The following is a 20,865-nucleotide window of genomic DNA, read 5'->3' as shown; positions in this document are numbered from 1 at the left end:
CCTACAACTTTGTAATTCACTTTTTTTTCTCTATCTCGTTCCGTTTTCGAGATAAAAATGCTAACTGTTGTTTTCCACCAGGTGGCGCTATAGGTGGTTTCATTGCGTAGCTCATGGCTACTTCACTATACCTAGACATCACTTCTATGCCTATAGCTGCCGCAGTTCTCAGGTTAATGGCGGTGGAGAGGATATGGGTGGACACACTGTAAAAACTACCGCTCACACAACAACAAATAAACAAGCCCCGATACGGCGCTATAAAGCTGATAAATTGAAAATGTTTACTTTTTTGAAGACAGGAGGAAAAATAAGAAGCACAGGGGCAGCACATTTCTACATCCAGCCCCGGCCGCACCAGTAACTTTACACCACAGAAAAAAAACACAAAAGAAAGAAATCCAGTGTGACAAAAAAAATGGGAAACTGAAGATGTTTATTTTCCTATATATCAATGCAAAATCAGAGGCTGTAATATAATATATATATATATATGTATATATATATATATATATATAATTGCCTTATTCTGTCTGTTTGTCTGTCTTGCTCCAAAATTGTGTCCTTACGGTGACACAAAGCTGATTGGCCGCTGGGCTCGCCATGGCCCCGCCCCCCGCACGGATTGGCCACTCGCCTCGCCTCGGCTCCGCCCCCCCACGGATTGGTCGCTCGCCTCGGCCTGGCCCCACCCTCCGCATGGATTGGCCGCTCGCCCCGGCCCTCCGCACGCATCGCCAGACATAACCTTGCGATGCTGGGATCGTGATGGAGCCGGTGAACGCTGGTAACCATTATACACATCGGGTAACTAAGGTCCCTTAGTTACCCGATGTGTATCATAGTTACCAGCGTACACTGGCTCCCAGTACACATGTGCAGGGAGCCGGCATTATACTCCTCTCCCCACAGGACTACTCCTCCTATTATAGTCCTCCTATTATACTCCTCTCTGAGTATAATAGGAGAACTATTACAGCATGGGGGATGGAGCACGATGGGGTGCGCAGCATGGGGGATGGAGCACGATGGGGAGTGCGCAGCATGGGGGATGGAGCACGATGGGGAGTGTGCAGCTTGGGGGATGGAGCACGATGGGGGGTGCGCAGCATGGGGGATGGAGCACGATGGGGGGTGCGCAGCATGGGGGATGGAGCACGATGGGGAGTGCGCAGCATGGGGGATGGAGCACAATGGGGAGTGCACAGCATGGGGGATGGAGCACGATGGGGAGTGCGCAGCATGGGGGATGGAGCACGATGGGGGTGCGCAGCATGGGGGATGGAGCACGATGGGGGGTGCGCAGCCTGGGGGATGTAGCACGATGGGGAGTGCGCAGCATGGGGGATGGAGCACGATGGGGAGTGTGCAGCATGGGGGATGGAGCACGATGGGGGGTGCGCAGCATGGGGGATGGAGCACGATGGGGGGTGCGCAGCATGGGAGATGGAGCACGATGGGGGGTGCGCAGCATGGGGGATGGAGCACGATGGGGAGTGCGCAGCATGGAGGATGGAGCACGATGGGGAGTGCGCAGCATGGGGGATGGAGCACGATAGGGAGTGTGCAGCTTGGGGGATGGAGCACGATGGGGAGTGCGCAGCATGGGGGATGGAGCACGATGGGGGGTGCGCAGCATCGGGGATGGAGCACGATGGGGAATGCGCAGCATAGGGGATGGAGCACGATGGGGGGTGGGCAGCATGGGGGATGGAGCACGATGGGGGGTGCGCAGCATGGGGGATGGGGCACGATGGGGGGTGCGCAGCATGGGGGATGGAGCACGATGGGAGGTGCACACCTCCCCCCAACACACACACACAACACACCACACACACACTGGGAACCGCAAACACCGCCCTACACAGACACCCACACACACAGACAACGCCGCACACACACAACACCCAACACACAAACACCGCGGCATACATAAATATACGCACATACCGTACAACACACACATTGCACAAAACATACCTCCCCCCAAAACACACCACACCCACACAAACCGCGCAACACACACACAACGCTACAGACACACAGCGCTCCACAAACAACGCAACACACGCAACACACATACAACACCGCTCTCACCCCCCGCCACACCCAGACAACACCCAGAACATGTACAGCGCCCTACACAAACACTTGGCAACTACACACAACAACATCTATATATATATACATATCAAAAATCATACATGAACTACACAATACGTAAATTCTAGAATACCCGATGCGTAGAATCGGGCCACCTTCTAGTATATATATATATAATATATATATATATATATGTGTTTGTGTGTGTGTGTGTGTGTGTGTGTGTGTGTATGTGTATTTCCGGGATTGGCATCTGCACCGTCGCAGCTATAGCCACAAAATGTTGCACACTCACACGTCTGGACCCCGAGAGCGCCATAGGCCATGTTGTGAGGCGAAATTTTAACCCTGTGCGTTCCAATTTACCAATCAATTTTTCCCTTATCTACATAATGGGGAAAACGTGAAATGAAAAGTGTATCTGCACTGTCGCATTTACAATCACGAAATTTTGCACACACACCTCATGTGACCCAGGGAACGTCGTAGACTATGTTTTGACAGGAAAATGTAACCCCGCGCTTTACAGTTACTCTCCATAAAACATGGCTCCATTAAAGTAAATGGAGCCTGGAACTACAGGTTATTAGTAGGAGCTGTGATTGCTTGCTATAGGAACAAAAGACATTCCTAGTATAAGAAGCTTATGTGGTATTGAGGTAATAAGATGTCGGTGGGGAGACGGATAGAGAGAGACAGACCTGGAAAGAGACAGACCTGGAAAGAGACAGACCTGGAAAGAGACAGACCTGGAAAGAGACAGACCTGGAAAGAGACAGACCTGGAAAGAGACAGACCTGGAAAGAGACAGACATGCAGACAGGGACAGAGACAGGCAGACATAGAAGGAGGAGACAACCAGAGATACAGACAAAGATAGATGGGGAAAGACACAGACCTTGATAGTGACAGACGAGGAAAGAGACAGAGAAATAGAGACAGACGGGGAAAGAGACAGACAGAGACAGGCAGACAGGGAAAGAGACAGATAGGAAAAGACATAGACAAAGAGACGGGGAGACAGCCGGGGAAAGAGGCAGACCTAGAGAGAGATAGATGGGGAAAGAAACAGAGACAGAGACAGACAAAAAAACAGACAGAGACAGGCAGACGGGGAAAGAGACAGACGGGGAAAGAGACAGACCTGGAAAGAGAGACCTGGAAAGAGACAGACGGAGCACATTACTTGGCCAATTTAGTTAAATCTGTGTGGAATATCTGTGGTGTTGAAATATATGTTGTGAAATGCTTCTATTAGCTTAGTTTTTGCCTTTTAATAATTACATTTCTATCTGTTTTGTGTTTTTTTTGTGCAGAATAAATTCTATTGTGTTAATAACAGTTATTAACCCGGGCGAAGCCGGTTAGTACAGCTAGTATATATATATATATATATATATATATGCGCAGTGCCTTGCAAAAGTATTCACCCCCTTGGATTTTTACCTATTTTGTTACATTACAACCTGGAATGTCACTGTCTTTTTTGCATCACTTCATGTACAGAACATTCCTACATCTGTGAACATTTGTTTATCATTTTATTGTGAAACAAACAGGACGAAATAACTGAAAACTTCAGTGTGTATAACTATTCACCCCCCTAAAATCAGTACTATTTGGAGCCTCCAATTGCAGCTGCCAGTCGCTTTGGATAAGTCTCTAGGAGCTTTCTACATCTTGACACTGGGATTTTTGCACATTCCTCATGGCAAAAACTGATCCAGGTCCTTCCCGTTAGGCCTCTTTCACACGTATTGAAGACACGGACACATGTAGGTCCATTAAAATCAATGGGTTTACTCACACTTCCATGCTCCACAAAGTGACATGTCCGTTTTCTGACGGCAGCAAGGATGTCATACGGACCGCACACTGATATGATCCGTGTGACATATGCCAGAAGTCACCCATTCACTGAAACAAAATGGATTTCTATACTCACCTCTCTCTAACGCTGCCGTAGCTTCCGGGTCCCGTTCATTATGCCTCATGAATATTCACTGCACTGACTGCGGACCCTGTAGCAAGTGTGACAGCAGCATCGGGGACAGGTAAATAAAGTTCATCCTATCCTTGTGCTATCCGGATGTCACACGAAGAACACACACAGGGACACACAGATGGCTGTTATGATCCGGTAACCGTGGAAGATTACAAAAAACTCCCATTAGTGGAAAAACACCAAGAACAACAAGAGAAGTTGGAACCTGAGCTGACCGCAAACCCCTATCAATCAGACCACACTAGAAGTAGCCGTAGAGCGTTCTTAAACACCTAGACGCCTCATCACAGCCTGAGAAACTAGCTACGCCTCACAGATAGAAATGAGGAAATCTACCTTGCCTCAGAGAAGTCCCCAAAGAAGTAGAAAACCCCTGACATATAAAGATTACGGTGATATAGGAAAACATGATACACAGATAGGAAAAATAGATTTAGCAAAGGCGAGGCTCGACTAACTAGATACAAAGGAAAGGAAACTGATTGTGGTCAGTACAAAAATCCTGCAGAAAAAATACCAATCTCTTGATAGTAAAATGGCCCTTGAGGTCGAACGACCTCACCCCCACTATATCAGGTACTCTTGTAAATAATGGGAGAGACATAATACAAAAAAGAACACAAAAATACAAAAGTGAAACTCCCTTTTCTTGCAGAAGAGCTAGCAAAGGGGGAAACCCCATGCTCACCACACTAGAGAAACAAAAGTTCACCTACAAAACAAAGAAAAACAAACACCCTAAGGTGTAAACCAGGAAGCAAGGAAAAACCTAATAATTAATTATTAATAATAATTTTATTCATTTATATAGCGCTATTAATTCCACAGCGCTTTACATACATTGGCAACACTGTCATCATTGGGGCTCACAATCTAGAGTCCCTATCTGTATGTCTTTGGAGTGTGGGAGGAAACCGGAGAACCCGGAGGAAACCCACGCAAACACGGAGAGAACATACAAACTCCTTGCAGATGGTGTCCTTGGTGGGATCTGAACCCAGGACCTAACAAACTTATCTGCAGAAGTCTTGCATAGTGAAACAGGGAAGGAGAGAACTCCAAGCCAGGTCCAGAGACTGAGGAAAATTCAATTATAATCGGCACCAGCAAGGCAAAAAGTGCACTCCTATATACACCAGGCTTGTCTGCAATAGGACTTCCTTAATTCCCAATTAACGCCGACACCTGTCTGTGTCCCAGGCTCAGACTCAGCTCCACTACTATTCCTGGCCACCAGAGGGAGCTCCAAAACTGCACCCACACAGACGACATTCACAACAGAAGGCCATAAGGACCTACTCCACGGACCGTCACATGTGCGTTTAAAGGGAATCAATTACCAGGATTTTCCTATATAAGCTAAATCCAGTGCTATACAGGCACTATCAGGCTGATTCTATACATCCCTTTAATGGTCCGTTCGGATGTTTAGGTTTTGAAATCCAAGAAAGTGAAGTTTATAAAATAGGCAGCTTCTTGAGTGACAGCAGCTGAGGATCAGATAATATCTGGGAGGTATTCATAGTTATCCCCTCCCCCTGTTAGAATTAGCATAAGTATTGTACAAATGATTCACTTTTTCACTTGCAGGACCTGTGGTGAGGTCATACCCATGTGACCAGCTGGTATCCAGCTTTGTTAGGTGAAGTCCCACCCCTTCTGGTCACATGGGTATGACCTCACACAGGTCCTGCTAGGTCGATTGTATAATACTTATGCCAATTCTAACAGGGGGAGGGGATAACTCCGAATCCCCCCCCCCCCCGATATTATCTGATCCACAGCTGCTGTCACTCAACAAGCAGCTAATTTTATAAACTTTACTTTCTTGGGTTTCAAAACCTAAACATCCGAGCTGACCACTAAAGGCATGTATAGAATCAGCCTGATAGTGCCAGTATAGCACTGGCTTTAGGTTACATAGGAAAATCCTGGTGATTGGTTCCCTTTAATGCATGGACGTTTGAAGGGAGCCTTAGATGGTTTCCTCTAGTGACAGCGATCTTCATGTCTGATCACAGATTCTCCATTGGATTAAGGTCTGGGCTGACTCGACCGCTCCATGACATTTACACAATTCCCCTCACACCCCTTGAGTGTCACTGTAGCAGTAGCTTTGGGTCATTGTCTTGTTGGAAGCTGAACCTCCGTCCCAGTCTCACATCACTGACAGACTGAAACAGGTTTTGCTCAAGAATATCTTTGTATTTTGCACCATCCATCTTCCCCCCTCAACTCGAACCATTTTCCCCCTCTCTGCTGCCAAAAAAACCCCATCCCCACAGCATGATGCTGCCACCACCATTTCTCACAGTGGGGATGGTGATCTTGGGGTGATGAGCTGTGCTGGTTTGGCGCTAGACATAGCGTTAACCTTGGTAGCCAAAAAGTTCAGTTTTGGTCCCATCTGACCACAGCACCTTCCTCCATATATTTGGGGAGTCTCCCAAATGTCTTTTGGCAAAATCAAAATGAGATTTCCAATTTTTGGTTGTAGTAAAGGCTTTTTTTCTGGCCACTCTTCCATAAAGACCAACTCTATGGAGTGTACAGCTTATTGTGGTCGTAAGGACAGATTCTTTAGTCTTTCCTTCTCTGCAGCTCCTTTAGTGTCACCTCTGATCTCTGTGTTTCTCTCTGATTAATGCCCTCTTTGCTCAGGCAGGTAGTTTTGGTGGTAGACCCTCTCTTGGCTGTTTTTTTTTTGGTGCCATGTACTTTCCATCTGATGATAATGGATGTGATGGTGCTCTGGGGAATCATCAGAGATTGGGATCTTTTTTGAGAATCCAACCCTGACTTGTACCTCTCATCACTTTATTATTATTATCTCACCACTAGTTACGAGTATGGAGCACCCGAGCATGGTAGTGCCCGCTCATCACTAGTTACGAGTATGGAGCACCCGAGCATGGTAGTGCCCACACATCACTAGTTACGAGTACCGAGCACCCGAGCGTGGTAGTGCTCACTCATCACTAGTTACGAGTACCAATCACCCGAGTATGGTAGTGCCCACACATCACTAGTTACGAGTACTGAGCACCCGAGCATGGAAGTGCTCGCTCATCACTAGTTACGAGTACTGAGCACCCGAGCATGGTAGTGCCCGCTCATCACTAGTTACGAGTATGGAGCACCAGAGCATGGTAGTGCCCGCTCATCACTAGTTACAAGTACTGAGCACCCGAGCATGGTAGTGCCCGCTCATCACTAGTTATGAGTATGGAGCACCCGAGCATGGTAGTGCTCACTCATCACTAGTTACAAGTATGGAGCACCAGAGCATGGTAGTGCCCGCTCATCACTAGTTACGAGTACTGAGCACCCGAGCATGGTAGTGCTCGCTCATCACTAGTTACGAGTATGGAGCACCAGAGCATGGTAGTGCCCGCTCATCACTAGTTACGAGTACTGAGCACCCGAGCATGGTAGTGCTCGCTCATCACTAGTTACAAGTATTCAGCACCCGAGCATGGTAGTGCCCGCTCATCACTAGTTACGAGTATGGAGCACCCGAGTATGGTAGTGCTCGCTCATCACTAGTTACGAGTACTGAGCACCCGAGCATGGTAGTGCTCGCTCATCACTAGTTACAAGTATTCAGCACCCGAGCATGGTAGTGCCCGCTCATCACTAGTTACGAGTACTGAGCACCCGAGCATGGTAGTGCTCGCTCATCATTAGTTACGAGTACCGAGCACCCGAGCATGGTAGTGCCCGCTCATCACGAGTTACGAGTACTAATCACCCGAGCATGGTAGTGCCCGCTCATCATTAGTTACGAGTACTGAGCACCCGAGCATGGTAGTGTCCGCTCATCAATAGTTACCAGTACTGAGCACCTGAGCATGGTAGTGCCCACTCATCACTAGTTTCGAGTAATGAGAACCAGAGCTATCTCTCGCCTTACATAAAATATATATACATATACACACACACACATATACATTTATTATCCAGTATAGTGTGATTACACACATACACACACACATACATACATACACACATATATATATATAGTAGTTTATTGATCCTGAGTTAAGTCTTGCATTATACTCCATAGCTGCACTCACTATTCTGCTGATACAGTCACTATATATACATTATGTACAGTATCTGTCAGAGTATATCCTATTGACTCTCAGGTCCAGGCTATGGCTGTGTTGCATGTCGGGGGGCATCACAGATGCTGATAACATTGACATTCCCGGCAGTATATGGGATATTGTGAGATCTTGCTGCCCCTTCTGCCTTAGTTCTGTATTACCATTGTTTACTCTGCAATCCTGCGCTCCGGGCTCATTATCACAAAAGATTTAATATAATCTGCAGAGAACGTCTGATTTGCTTCCGCGAGGTACAGACCGCCGTCACAGTATTTAACCAGCTTTATTAAGAACCTTTCAAGCAAGACGTCCGAGATTGGCCGCTCTCTGATGATTTGTAAGCAGATCAGGTTCCTTGTAAGTTGCAAACATGGCCGACACTTTAGTGATAATGATAGGAAAGAATGTGCCAAATTTCCAGGGCACCAGGAACGGGCGAAGGGTGGGGCACGGAGAGGAGCGATCTGCGCTGCACCATCACCTGAATCGCACAATAACCCACTTTAATCAGCCAATTCTTTTCTTTGTGAAAAAAACAAAGAAAACAAAAAACCCTCTTTTAGAAAGTTCTCCATCAACAGAAACATCGAATCAATGATTATATATATATTTATTATATAAAAAAAAAAAATAAGTGATGTGTCAAAGCTGCAGCCGACACCCAGGTTGTCGACACCCCCGGGCCGCACCGCAGCACGTCAAGACTCCAATCCTGTGGCACAAACTTCTGGAGCTTCCTGGGATTTTTGCCGCAGACAATGACGAAAATATAAGACATTGTTAAAAACAAGAAAAGAAAGAAAGAAAAAGAAAGGAAAAGCCACTTATGCCGGCAGGTAAGAGGCGGCTCCCCTGCTCTGCGCAGCAGCCGCAGACCACGGTCCCGACAGACTGCATGGGATGTGCAAATGTATCTGCACCAAGTATAATGCTCCATGTGAATGTGCCCAGAAATCTAAAAAAATGATGGGGGAAAAATCTAGAATATAAAAACAAACAAAAACACCATATATCTAATATTTATCCAGACTGCACCGACTGGAGGTAAATACCCTGTAACAAGGCCAAATAGGGGCATCAGCGGGGGCCGTCTCCGGGCACTTTACTTATACTATTCATTTATATAGCACCATTAATTCCATAGTGCTCTACATACATCAGTAACACTGTCCCCATTGGGACTCACAGTCTGGGAGGAAACAGAGAACCCGGAGTAAACCCACATAACACGGGGAGAACATACAAACTCCTTGCAGATGTCTTGCTCAGTGGAATTTGAACTCAGGACCCCAGCGCTTCAAAGCAACAGTGCTAACCACCGAGCCACCCATACTTCAGTGTAGAGAGGAGTTTATAAGGTTGAATATGATGCACTTAACGCAGGTGTTCGGGAAATAGCGTCTCAATGACAGTAGATCTGATACAAAATTTCACAATGCAAACTGCATAGAAGTAGAAAAGAAGGGAATTTTGTTTACTTACCGTAAATTCCTTTTCTTCTAGCTCCAATTGGGAGACCCAGACAGTGGGTGTATAGCTACTGCCTCTGGAGGCCGCACAAAGAACTACACTTAAAAGTGTAAGGCCCCTCCCCTTCTGGCTATACACCCTCCCGTAGGAGTACGGATTCCTCAGTTTTAGTACCAAAGCAAGAAGGAGGAAAGCCAATAACAGTTTCAAAAACAAATTCAATCCGATAACAAGATCGGAGAACTTAAGAAACAACATGAACAACATGTGCACCCGAAAAACGAAACCCTAAGAACAAATAGGGCGGGTGCTGGGTCTCCCAATTGGAGCTAGAAGAAAAGGAATTTACGGTAAGTAAACAAAATTCCCTTCTTCTTTTTCGCTCCTAATTGGGAGACCCAGACAGTGGGACGTCCAAAAGCAGTCCCTGGGTGGGTAAAAAGATACCACATGAACGGGCTGTCAGACAGCCTCTTCCTACAGGTGGGCCACCGCCGCCTGAAGGACCTGCCTACCTAGGCTGGCATCTGACGAAGCGTAGGTATGCACTTGATAGTGTTTGGTAAACGTGTGCAGACTCGACCAGGTAGCCGCCTGGCACACTTGCTGAGCCGTAGCCTGATGCCGCAATGCCCAGGACGCACCCACGGCTCTGGTAGAATGGGCCTTCAGTCCAGATGGAATCGGAAGCCCAGCAGAACGGTATGTGTGAAGAATTGGTTCCTTGATCCACCGCGCCAGGGTGGATTTGGAAGCTTGCGATCCCTTATGCTGACCAGCGACTAGGACAAAGAGCGCATCAGAACGGCGTAGAGACGCCGTGCGAGAAATGTAAATCCTGAGTGCTCTCACCAGGTCCAACAGATGTAAACCCTTTTCAAATTGGTGAACTGGATGCGGACACAAAGATGGCAAAGTGATATCCTGATTGAGATGAAAGGAAGAAACCACCTTGGGAGAAAACTCTGGAATTGGACGCAGTACTACCTTGTCTTGGTGAAACACCAGGAAGGGAGATTTGCAAGATAACGCCGCTAGCTCGGACACTCTTCGAAGAGACGTGACCGCCACAAGAAAAACTACCTTTTGTGAAAGCCGAGAAAGGGGAACCTCTTTCAAAGGCTCGAAAGGCGGCTTCTGGAGAGCAATGAGAACCTTGTTCAGATCCCAGGGTTCCAATGGCCGTCTGTAAGGAGGAACGATATGACAAACTCCTTGGAGAAACGTGCATACTTTAGAAAGCCGTGCCAAGCGCTTCTGAAAGAATACGGATAGCGCGGAGACTTGACCCTTAAGCGAGCTAAGCGACAAACCTTTTTCCAACCCAGACTGCAGGAAGGAAAGAAAAATTGGCAATGCAAATGGCCAGGGAGAAAACCCTTGAGCCAAGCACCACGCTAAGAATATCTTCCACGTCCTGTGATAGATCTTAGCTGAGGATGGTTTTCTAGCCTGTCTCATTGTGGCAACAACTTCATGAGATAAACCTGAGGCCGCTAGGATCCAGGACTCAATGGCCACACAGTCAGGTTCAGGGCCGCAGAATTCAGATGGAAAAACGGCCCTTGAGACAGCAAATCTGGACGGTTTGGTAGTGTCCACGGTTGGCCTACCGTGAGATGCCACAGATCCGGGTACCACGACCTTCTTGGCCAATCTGGAGCGACGAGTATGGCTCGATGGCAGTCGGACTTGATTTTCCGGAGAACTCTGGGTAACAATGCTAGAGGTGGGAACACATAGGGGAGTCGGAATTGCGACCAATCCTGAACCAAGGCGTCTGCCGCCAGCGCTCGGTGATCGTGAGACCGTGCCATGAAAACTGGGACCTTGTTGTTGTGCCGTGACGCCATCAGATCGACGTCCGGCGTCCCCCAGCGGCAACAGATCTGCTGAAACACGTCCGGGTGAAGGGACCATTCTCCTGCGTCCATGCCCTGGCGACTGAGAAAGTCTGCTTCCCAGTTTTCCACGCCTGGGATGTGAACTGCGGATATGGTGGACGCTCTGCTTTCCACCCACGTCAAAATCCGCTGGACTTCTTGAAAAGCTTGGCGACTGCGTGTTCCCCCTTGGTGGTTGATGTACGCCACCGCCGTGGAATTGTCCGACTGAATCCGAATCTGCTTGCCTTCCAGCCATTGTTGGAAGGCTCGCAGGGCAAGATAGATTGCTCTGATTTCCAGAACATTGATCTGCAGGGTGGACTCTTCCTGAGTCCACGTCCCCTGAGCCCTGTGGTGGAGAAACACCGCTCCCCACCCTGATAGGCTCGCACATTGTAGAGGGCGCAGATGAAACTGCGCGAACGGGACTGCCTCCATTGCTGCTACCATCTTTCCTAGGAAATGCATGAGGCGCCTCAGTGAGTGCGACTGGCTCTGAAGGAGAGATTGCACTCCAGTCCGTAGCGAGCACTGCTTGTTCAGTGGAAGCCTCACTATCGCTGAGAGAGTATGAAACTCCATGCCAAGATAAGTCAGAGATTGGGTCGGGGTTAGATGAGACTTTGGAAAGTTGATAATCCACCCGAAACTCTGGAGAGTGTCTAGTGCCACCTTCAGACTGTGTTGGCATGCCTCTTGAGAGGGTGCCTTTATAAGCAGGTCGTCTAGATACGGGATGACCGAGTGACCCTGCGAGTGCAGAACAGCTACTACTGCTGCCATGACTTTGGTGAAGACCCGGGGGGCTGTTGCCAGACCGAAAGGTAACGCTACGAACTGTAGGTGTTCGTCGTGTATGACGAAGCGTAGGAAACGCTGATGCTCTGGTGCAATCGGCACGTGGAGATACGCATCTTTGATATCTATTGATGCTAGAAAATCTCCTTGAGACATTGAGGCTATGACGGAGCGTAGGGATTCCATCCGGAACCTCCTGACTTTTACGTGTCTGTTGAGCAACTTTAGATCCAGGACGGGTCGATACGATCCGTCCTTTTTTGGGACCACAAACAGATTGGAGTAAAAACCGTGACCTTGTTCCTGAAGAGGGACGGAGGTCACCACTCCTTCCGCCTTTAGAGCGGCCACCGCCTGCAACAGAGCATCGGCTCGGTCTGGTGGTGGAGAAGTTCTGAAGAAACGAGTTGGCGGACGAGAACTGAACTCTATCCTGTACCCGTGAGACAGAATATCCCTCACCCAACGGTCTTTGACGCGTGACAGCCAAATGTCGCCAAAGTGGGAAAGCCTCCCACCGACCGCGGGTGTGGGAATCGGAGACCGCAAGTCAGGAGGACGCCGTCTTGGCAACGGTTCCTCCGGCTGTCCTTTTTGGGCGTGACTGAGACCTCCAAGAATCTGAGCGTCTCTGGTCTTTTTGAGTCTTTTTTGACGAGGCGAATTGGGACCTGCCCGGTCCTCGAAAGGACCGATAACCAGACTGACCCTTCCTCTGTTGGGGTTTGTTTTGTCTGTGTTGCGGTAAGGATGAGTCCTTACCCTTGGAGTGTTTGATGATTTCATCCAAACGCTCTCCAAACAATCGGTCACGAGAAAAAGGCAAATTGGTTAAGCACTTCTTGGAATGAGAATCTGCTTTCCAATGTCTCAACCACAGGGCCCTACGCAAAACAACGGAGTTGGCTGACGCCACTGCCGTGCGGCTTGTAGCGTCAAGAACAGCATTAATCGCGTACGACGCGAATGCCGCCATTTGCGAGGTCAATGGTGCTACCTGCGGGGCAAATGCACGTGTGACTGAGTCGACTCGCGCAAGCCCGGCTGAGATAGCTTGGAGTGCCCATACGGCCGCAAAAGAAGGCGCTAATGACGCTCCAATCGCTTCATAGATGGATTTCAGCCAGAGCTCCATCTGCCTGTCAGTGGCATCTTTAAGTGCCGCTCCATCTTCAACTGCAACCAAGGATCTAGCTGCAAGCCTGGAAATTGGAGGATCCACTTTTGGACACTGGGTCCAACCCTTGACTACCTCAGGGGGAAAAGGGTAGCGTGTATCTTTAAGCCGTTTAGGAAAACGCCTTTCAGGATAAGCGTGGGGTTTCTGGATTGCGTCTCTAAAGTCAGCGTGGTCCAGAAAAGTGCTTAATGTACGCTTAGGGTATCTGAAATGGATTCTCTCGTGCTGCGAAGCTGACTCCTCTACAAGAGGAGCTGGTGGGGAAATATTTAACATCTTATTGATGTTAAATATAAGATCATTAACTATGGCGTCACCATCTGGTGTATCTAGATTGAGAGCGGTCCCAGGATCAGAATCCTGATCAGTGACGTCCGCCTCATCACCCATAGATTCATCTCGCTGGGATCCTGACCATTGAGATGAATGTGAAGGCCCCTCATAGCGAGCCCGCTTAGGCTGCCCGGGGCCATCGTCCGAGTCAGAGTCTTCACCCTGAGGTGTATATGCCCGTCCCGGAGCTTGGAGCTGAGGGGGACCAGGGGGCAATGATTGCACAGTGTCCGTGGCCTGAAGTACAGGCCTAGCTCGCAATGTGTCAAGGATTTGTGACATAGTGAGAGACATTCTGTCAGCAAAAGCTGCAAACTCAGTTCCTGTCACCTGGACAGCATTCACAGGTGGTACACCCTGGGTCACGTCCAGCAGAGGTCCCGACTGTGCAAGCGCCGCAGGGGCCGAGCACTGCACACAATGGGGGTCCGTGGAGCCTGCCGGTAGAAAAGTCCCACATGCGGTGCATGAAGCATATAATGTCTGTGCCTTGGCACCCTTGCGTTTTACGGACGACATGCTGCTGGCTCTCTGCAATGTGAGAGAGTCTATAGCCAAAGGGCGACCAGCGCTATGTAATACCAAGTATTTGTAGAAACAAAATACTAAGAATACTACTGGCACAAGAGGGGGTGAGCCCTGAGGGCTGCTTACCGCCCGCTGAATAGCGGGTAAGAGGCGCAGAATTCCTTGTCTGGGTCTCCCCGGCTCCCCTCTGCAGCTCAGCGTGTCAGCAGGAATGGCTGCCGGCGTCTGTGGAGAGGGGCGGTCCGCTCTGTGCCGATTGTGAGGGCTGGAGTATGTAAAAACGACTCCAGCCCTCGGCGCTGATGCACTGGCCAGCGTCCCGCCCCTCTCCTGACTGGCAGGTCTGGGGGCGGGAACGAACGGAAGCAGGCCGCAAAAGCCGGGGACTGGAGTTATCAGCGCGGCCGCCGTAAAAGCGCGGGCCGCGCTGAAGTCCCCGGCGCACCACAAGTGCCAGCCGCGCCGCAGTCCCAGCGGCCGGCGTGACCGATTCCCCGAAGTGGCCAGCGTCCCGCCCCTCTCCTGACTGGCAGGTCTGGGGGCGGGAACGAACGGAAGCAGGCCGCAAAAGCCGGGGACTCGAGTTATCAGCGCGGCCGCCGTAAAAGCGCGGGCCGCGCTGAAGTCCCCGGCGCACCACAAGTGCCAGCCGCGCCGCAGTCCCAGCGGCCGGCGCGACCGATTCCCAGAAGTGTGCCTGCTTCAGCGAAGCTGAATGAGGCCATGGCACAAGCGCCGTAGCGCTGATGTCCCCCGGCGCACTACAACACCCAGCATGCTGCGGTGTGAGCGCCAAATGCACGGGGACACAGAGTACCTTGAGGAAGCAGGGCCATGTCCCTGATGTACTCCGCTCCATCCAGCATCTTCTCCAGGGGCTGTAGATGGAGCACGGTCTCAGTGCCTGGAGACCAGTAAATCCCACTTCACCCAGAGCCCTGTAAAAAGGGATGGGGAAGGAATCAGCATGTGGGCTCCTGCCGCCGTACCCGCAATGGGTACCTCAACCTTACAAACACCTCCGACATACAGTGGGGTGAGAAGGGAGCATGCTGGGAGCCCTGTATGGGCCCTCTTTTCTTCCATCCGACATAGTCAGCAGCTGCTGCTGACTAAAAACAATGGAGCTATGCGTGCGTGTCTGACCTCCTGCGCACAAAGCTAAAACTGAGGAATCCGTACTCCTACGGGAGGGTGTATAGCCAGAAGGGGAGGGGCCTTACACTTTTAAGTGTAGTTCTTTGTGCGGCCTCCAGAGGCAGTAGCTATACACCCACTGTCTGGGTCTCCCAATTAGGAGCGAAAAAGAAATAATATAAATGTCAGACTTGATGACATAGGTGTACTTACTTTATAATAATATTGCAGAATGTCTGCATAATAAAAAGGTGTGCAAAAATATTTGCAGGATGTAACTCTGGATCAGAAATGTATGTACACTGTGACTGCACCAGCAGAATAGTGAGTGCAGCTCTGGAGTATAATACAGGAGGTAACTCCGAATCAGTACAGGATAAGTAATGTACCGTGTTTCCCCGATAGTAAGACACCCCCGATAGTAAGACATAGTAAACGGAAAGCGTTATTTATTTTTTTTTTCTTCTTTACAGTACCGGCAGCCGACTATTGTGATTGCTATGCCGGCGGCCAAGCGCTCAGCTGAGTGCCCTGACATGCCGGCGGCCGAGCGCTCAGCTGAGTGCCCTGACATGCCGGCGGCCGAGCGCTCAGCTGAGTGCCCTGACATGCCGGCGGCCGAGCGCTCAGCTGAGTGCCCTGACATGCCGGCGGCCGAGCGCTCAGCTGAGTGCCCTGACATGCCGGCGGCCGAGCGCTCAGCTGAGAGCTGTCACATGCCGACGGTCGGGCGCTCAGCTGAACGTTCGGCCACCGAGAAATGTTGTAGTAATGTTGTCCGTGGTCCATCAGGACCATGGACAACATACAAAAACACGCAGCCTCAGTGCCCTCATGTGCAGCCGCTGGTGGTTAAGTTTCCTTAACTTGCGGTACACTTACGGCGCAATCGCGGCAAGTCCCCATACGGTACATTGCATGGAGACTTGCTGCGATTGCTGTGGGATTTTTTTCCAATATAAGACATACCCCGAAAGTAAGACATATTGGGACTTTTGGGGGTAAAAAGAATGTAAGACACTGTCTTACTTTCGGGGAAACACGGTATGTACACAGTGACTGCACCAGCAGAATAGTGAGTGCAGCTCTGGAGTATGATACAGGAAGTAACTCAGGATCAGTAATGTAATGTATGTACACAGTGACTGCACCAGCAGAATAGTGAGTGCAGCTCTGGAGTATAATAAAGGAGGTAACTCAGGATCAGTACAGGGTAAGTAATGTAATGTATGTACACAGTGACTGCAGCAGCAGAATAGTGAGTGCAGCTCTGGAGTATAATAAAGGAGGTAACTCCGGAGCAGTACAGGATAAGTAATGCATTACCAAAAGTGGCTTACATTTTTATGTAGATTATAATAGGTGGCAAGATGCTTTATTGATCTTGTAGCAAAAGGAAATCCTAAGTAAAAACCATGCGATAATATGGAACATTTAAAAAGCTGCATAAATAAAAGTACACCCCCCCCCAACTGACCTAGTAGGATTTGTTGGGCTATTCAGTATGCTTAAATTTAAGCCCTACTCCAAATATAGCCCACAGTTTCTGTTCCATAAAGAAGTGTCCAACCAGCTTAAAAAGTTGAAGAATACATCAGGATCCTTCATCAAAAGGAAGCAGAGACCCCCAAAAAAGAGCAGAGACAATGAAACCAAAGCAGACCCTCTCTCCTCCAATATAAAAAAAAAGGCACTCCCCAGACCCCAAACAGTTATGGTTAGCAAGCACTGATGGTGGATGGGCTCTCACACAGATCTGCATCGCTGTCAGGTCCCTCGCTGTTCCAGCAGCTTTGCATTACAGCTCACACACAGATCGGGTAACCGTGTCACTCCACATGAGTGATAGTGCTTCACGCCACCAGGGGGAGCCAACCGCTGCAGAACACAGCACAGGGGGACCTGACAGCGACACATTTGTATGTGAGAGCCCATTCACTTGCCAATTCTAATTGTTTGGGGTCTGGTAAGTTGGAAGTGCGATTCTTTTAGGGGGGGGGTGTTGTTTTTTTTTTTTGGGGGGGGGGGGGGTAAAGTTTAGCAGGACTAAACTTAAGCACGTAATTATCTCTTTATAAACATGGTCTGTATCCACCACTAGAGCATGAGAATAGCAGATCAGATAAGAACATGTGCATCTGACCAGTAATTGGAATAAACACAAAATGTTGATGTTCCAGCATGTGATTACATGATTACATGTGAATACAAGTTGATTTTTTTTTTTTGTTCAAGAATAAATATGGATTGCATTTAATGGGAAAATATAAGACATCCTCTGAAAATAAGCCCTAACCCATCTTTCTGAGCAAAAATTAGAATAAGACCCCGTCTTATTTTCAGGGAAACATAAGAATAGATCTTGGAACAATAAGTCCACAATTGGATGTGTTAAAACTATTATTATTTGCTCCTGCGTTGAGCTAATCCGATAGTCTCCACTGTGGTTTTTAGTCGTCTTTGCGTTGTCGGACTATGCAGAGCTGCTGCAGTCCGTGGTGTATAACATACCTAACAAGGCAAGAAAGTGTAATACTATACAGATGACACAGCAAGTGCTCACAGCTGCTTCTTACTGTGAGGTAACATTTCCCTGCCCGTTTTATCACAGGATGTTTCTGCTTAGGCTCCAGCCCGGTGAACTTATAATAAATCAAGTAAAAAGACGTTATAAGAGCTCACCAGCCAGTGACTTGTTTTAGGATTAGCTCAGAATAAACAGACACACTGACTCCTGTGACAAAACAAACAGTGAAATATGTTACCTCACAGAAAGAGGCAGCACAGGAACATTTTTATTTTTCTTCTTCCAACCAATCCAATTATAGAACTTATTATTCCAATATCTATTAATTAAAATGTTCTTTGTTTATAGGACAAAAACTAAGTCTTTCATTGGTGATACATCTCATCACCTCTAACAAAACATTCAGTAAATGGCTGCATTGTAGGTATATGATAGATGCGTCATTTAAAAAAAAAAAAGAAAAAAAAAGTCATTACCAGGTAAATGTGGTCTTGTAGACACTTCGAAGGCTGAACTAATATTTTTCCTGGTGCATAAAGCTCACAAAACCTATGCAAACCAACAGTATCAGCTTACTGAGGTCCAGATAATGAAGCCACATTTAATAATGTCATATAAACACTAGATGGCAGCAACACACAATACCAAAATCCCTATCATTCCTCCACTAATACAATGCAGGAGGTGAAGAAAACACAAATACACAAAATTACAAAAAAAAAGAAAAAAATATGTTTTATTGCTTATTGGATATTGCTTATGAACACTGAAAATTGTGAATAATTGTTCCCAGTAAAAAAAAAAACCAGCGCAAATGCAAAACCGGAGCCTGATGGACAAAGTCAGCAGCAACAAAAAAAATACAAAAAATAAAATAGTAGTATATCCACCAGTGTAAGTGATCACTCTTCACCAACTGTATAATATAGATTTATAAAAAAAGGCTACATTACATTAAATGTTCCTCTAACCGAGAAATCCAGCTATAAATAGGAGAAACGGAGGGAAGGCATCGGAGGCAAGTCTTAATAGTGGGATATTCAAAACTAAAAAAGGTCTACACCAAGCCCACCCGCGGGGAATGAAGGGGGTCACTCCTGGGCCTCCTTGCCAGCCAGCCGGTACAGTTCTGTGGGTCCATCCGCGTGTGTGATGGTGGTCGTCAGCTGAAGCTCCTCTACGCTGCTCACCGCGGCTCCACCTGCAGAAAGCGACGGCAGAGAGGAGGCGTTAATACCGGAAGAACGCAGCCGGGCTGCAACACGCAGACGCAGCACACCGGGGCGCAGAAATCCGGGGACCTGGCACAGATTGGTACCAATGAGGCGACTGCTTTCCCTTACATAACCCCCAAAAATTGGTAATCAAGATTTGAAGTTAAATATTATGTTTATTTTAAGTCTCTCTATTAATGAGAAAAGAAAAAAAAAAAAGACACATTATAGAGGACAGTATTATAATAAATAAATAAATAAATAAAAAAACAAAAACCACCCATAAGTAAAAAGTAGAAAATGTCTTCCATGTTTGAAGCACTCCCAAGCATGGGATACATTTTCCCCTTATAGCTTACAGGAGGAGCGCCGTTTTTTCCCCTCCCACTATTTTCCACTCTTGATTTGATGGATTGAATTTGGTGCTGCTGCAAATTTTTCTTGGTATATATTTATAAACAGGTTTTACTGAACACTGAGCCTTACACTCAGGTGACAAATCCTATGAAGACATCACTTCTCAGCAGTAATGGCCGATAACACCTCTAACACTATAGGTGATGTCACAGCTCACCTCCTCCTCCTGTACAATGTCTGATAACACGTCTATTTATAGTAGATAACAGAATCCAACATTCAGAACATGTGATGTTACAGCTCACCTCCTCCTCCTCCTGTGCAACGACTGATAACACATATATACAATAGATAACAGGGTCCATCATTCACAATAGGTGATGTCATAGCTCACCTACTACCCCTCATGTACGATGACTGAGAACACTTCTATATAGAGTAGATAAAATAGAATCCATGATAGCTGATGTCACAGCTCACCTCCACCTGTACAATGACTGATAACAGGATCCAACATACACAGTAGGTGTTATCTACTTTGCATAGAGATGTTATCACAGCTCACCTCCTCCCTTTTGTACAAAGTCTTCTATGAAGGTCACAGAGCCTCCCATACTCTCATAGAGGTCAATGAACCTCTCGAATTATATTTTGTAATAATGACTTTCATTTACTGTCCCACTATAGGACTTCACAATGCAGTTGGTTTTATAACACTTCGGTCTTAATTCGGTGTAAATGCCGCCATCTAGGTATACGGCTGCGGTGGCGTCACACCTAATTGCACCCGTCAGGCCACCGTAGAAAGACAGATTGTGCCATCCAGGCCACCGGTGTGACAGACGTGAATCACCAGAGGCCGACACCTCCGACTGCAACTTTTACAGAAGTATAAAAACGGAACAATATAATTTTTACACCAAAACTATCGTCACGGTTGCTTCAGCTTTAATGATTAACTGGTCTCCAGTATGTCCCCATCTTTTAATGGGTGGGTTATAGCTCCCATGTGACACCGCACCGCACATCTTACCATCTGTCTGGTCATCTCCATAGTTTTTGTGTGACGGAGCGTACAGGAACATCAGCGCAAAGACGTACAGGTTCCACATCCCATAAATGCCGGTGAAGAAAGCGCTGTTCAGCTCAATGCTGTAGTCGCCCCATTTCCAGTTTCCCTCAGACACCTGGGAATAAAATCCAATGTCACTCCAGTGC

General features: G+C 47.8%; 1 protein-coding gene across 1 annotated transcript in view; it reads right to left on the bottom strand.

Moving 5' to 3' along the window:
* Positions 1-18,798: 18,798 nt before the first annotated feature.
* WLS (Wnt ligand secretion mediator) overlaps positions 18,799-20,865 on the bottom strand; it is a 39,304-nt gene continuing 37,237 nt past the window's right edge. The window contains exons 11-12 of the mRNA XM_075321132.1: positions 20,681-20,834; positions 18,799-19,277 (exon numbers count right to left, since the gene is read on the bottom strand). Of these exons, the coding sequence (XP_075177247.1) occupies positions 19,168-19,277; positions 20,681-20,834 (264 nt within the window). The 3' untranslated portion in view covers positions 18,799-19,167. The remainder of the gene's footprint in view (positions 19,278-20,680; positions 20,835-20,865) is intronic.

Source organism: Anomaloglossus baeobatrachus, chromosome 8 (genome assembly GCF_048569485.1).
Source record: "Anomaloglossus baeobatrachus isolate aAnoBae1 chromosome 8, aAnoBae1.hap1, whole genome shotgun sequence".
Taxonomy (NCBI): Eukaryota; Metazoa; Chordata; class Amphibia; order Anura; family Aromobatidae; genus Anomaloglossus; species Anomaloglossus baeobatrachus.
The sequence above is the reverse complement of the archived record's forward strand: the minus strand, read 5'-3'. Positions and strand labels throughout refer to the sequence as shown.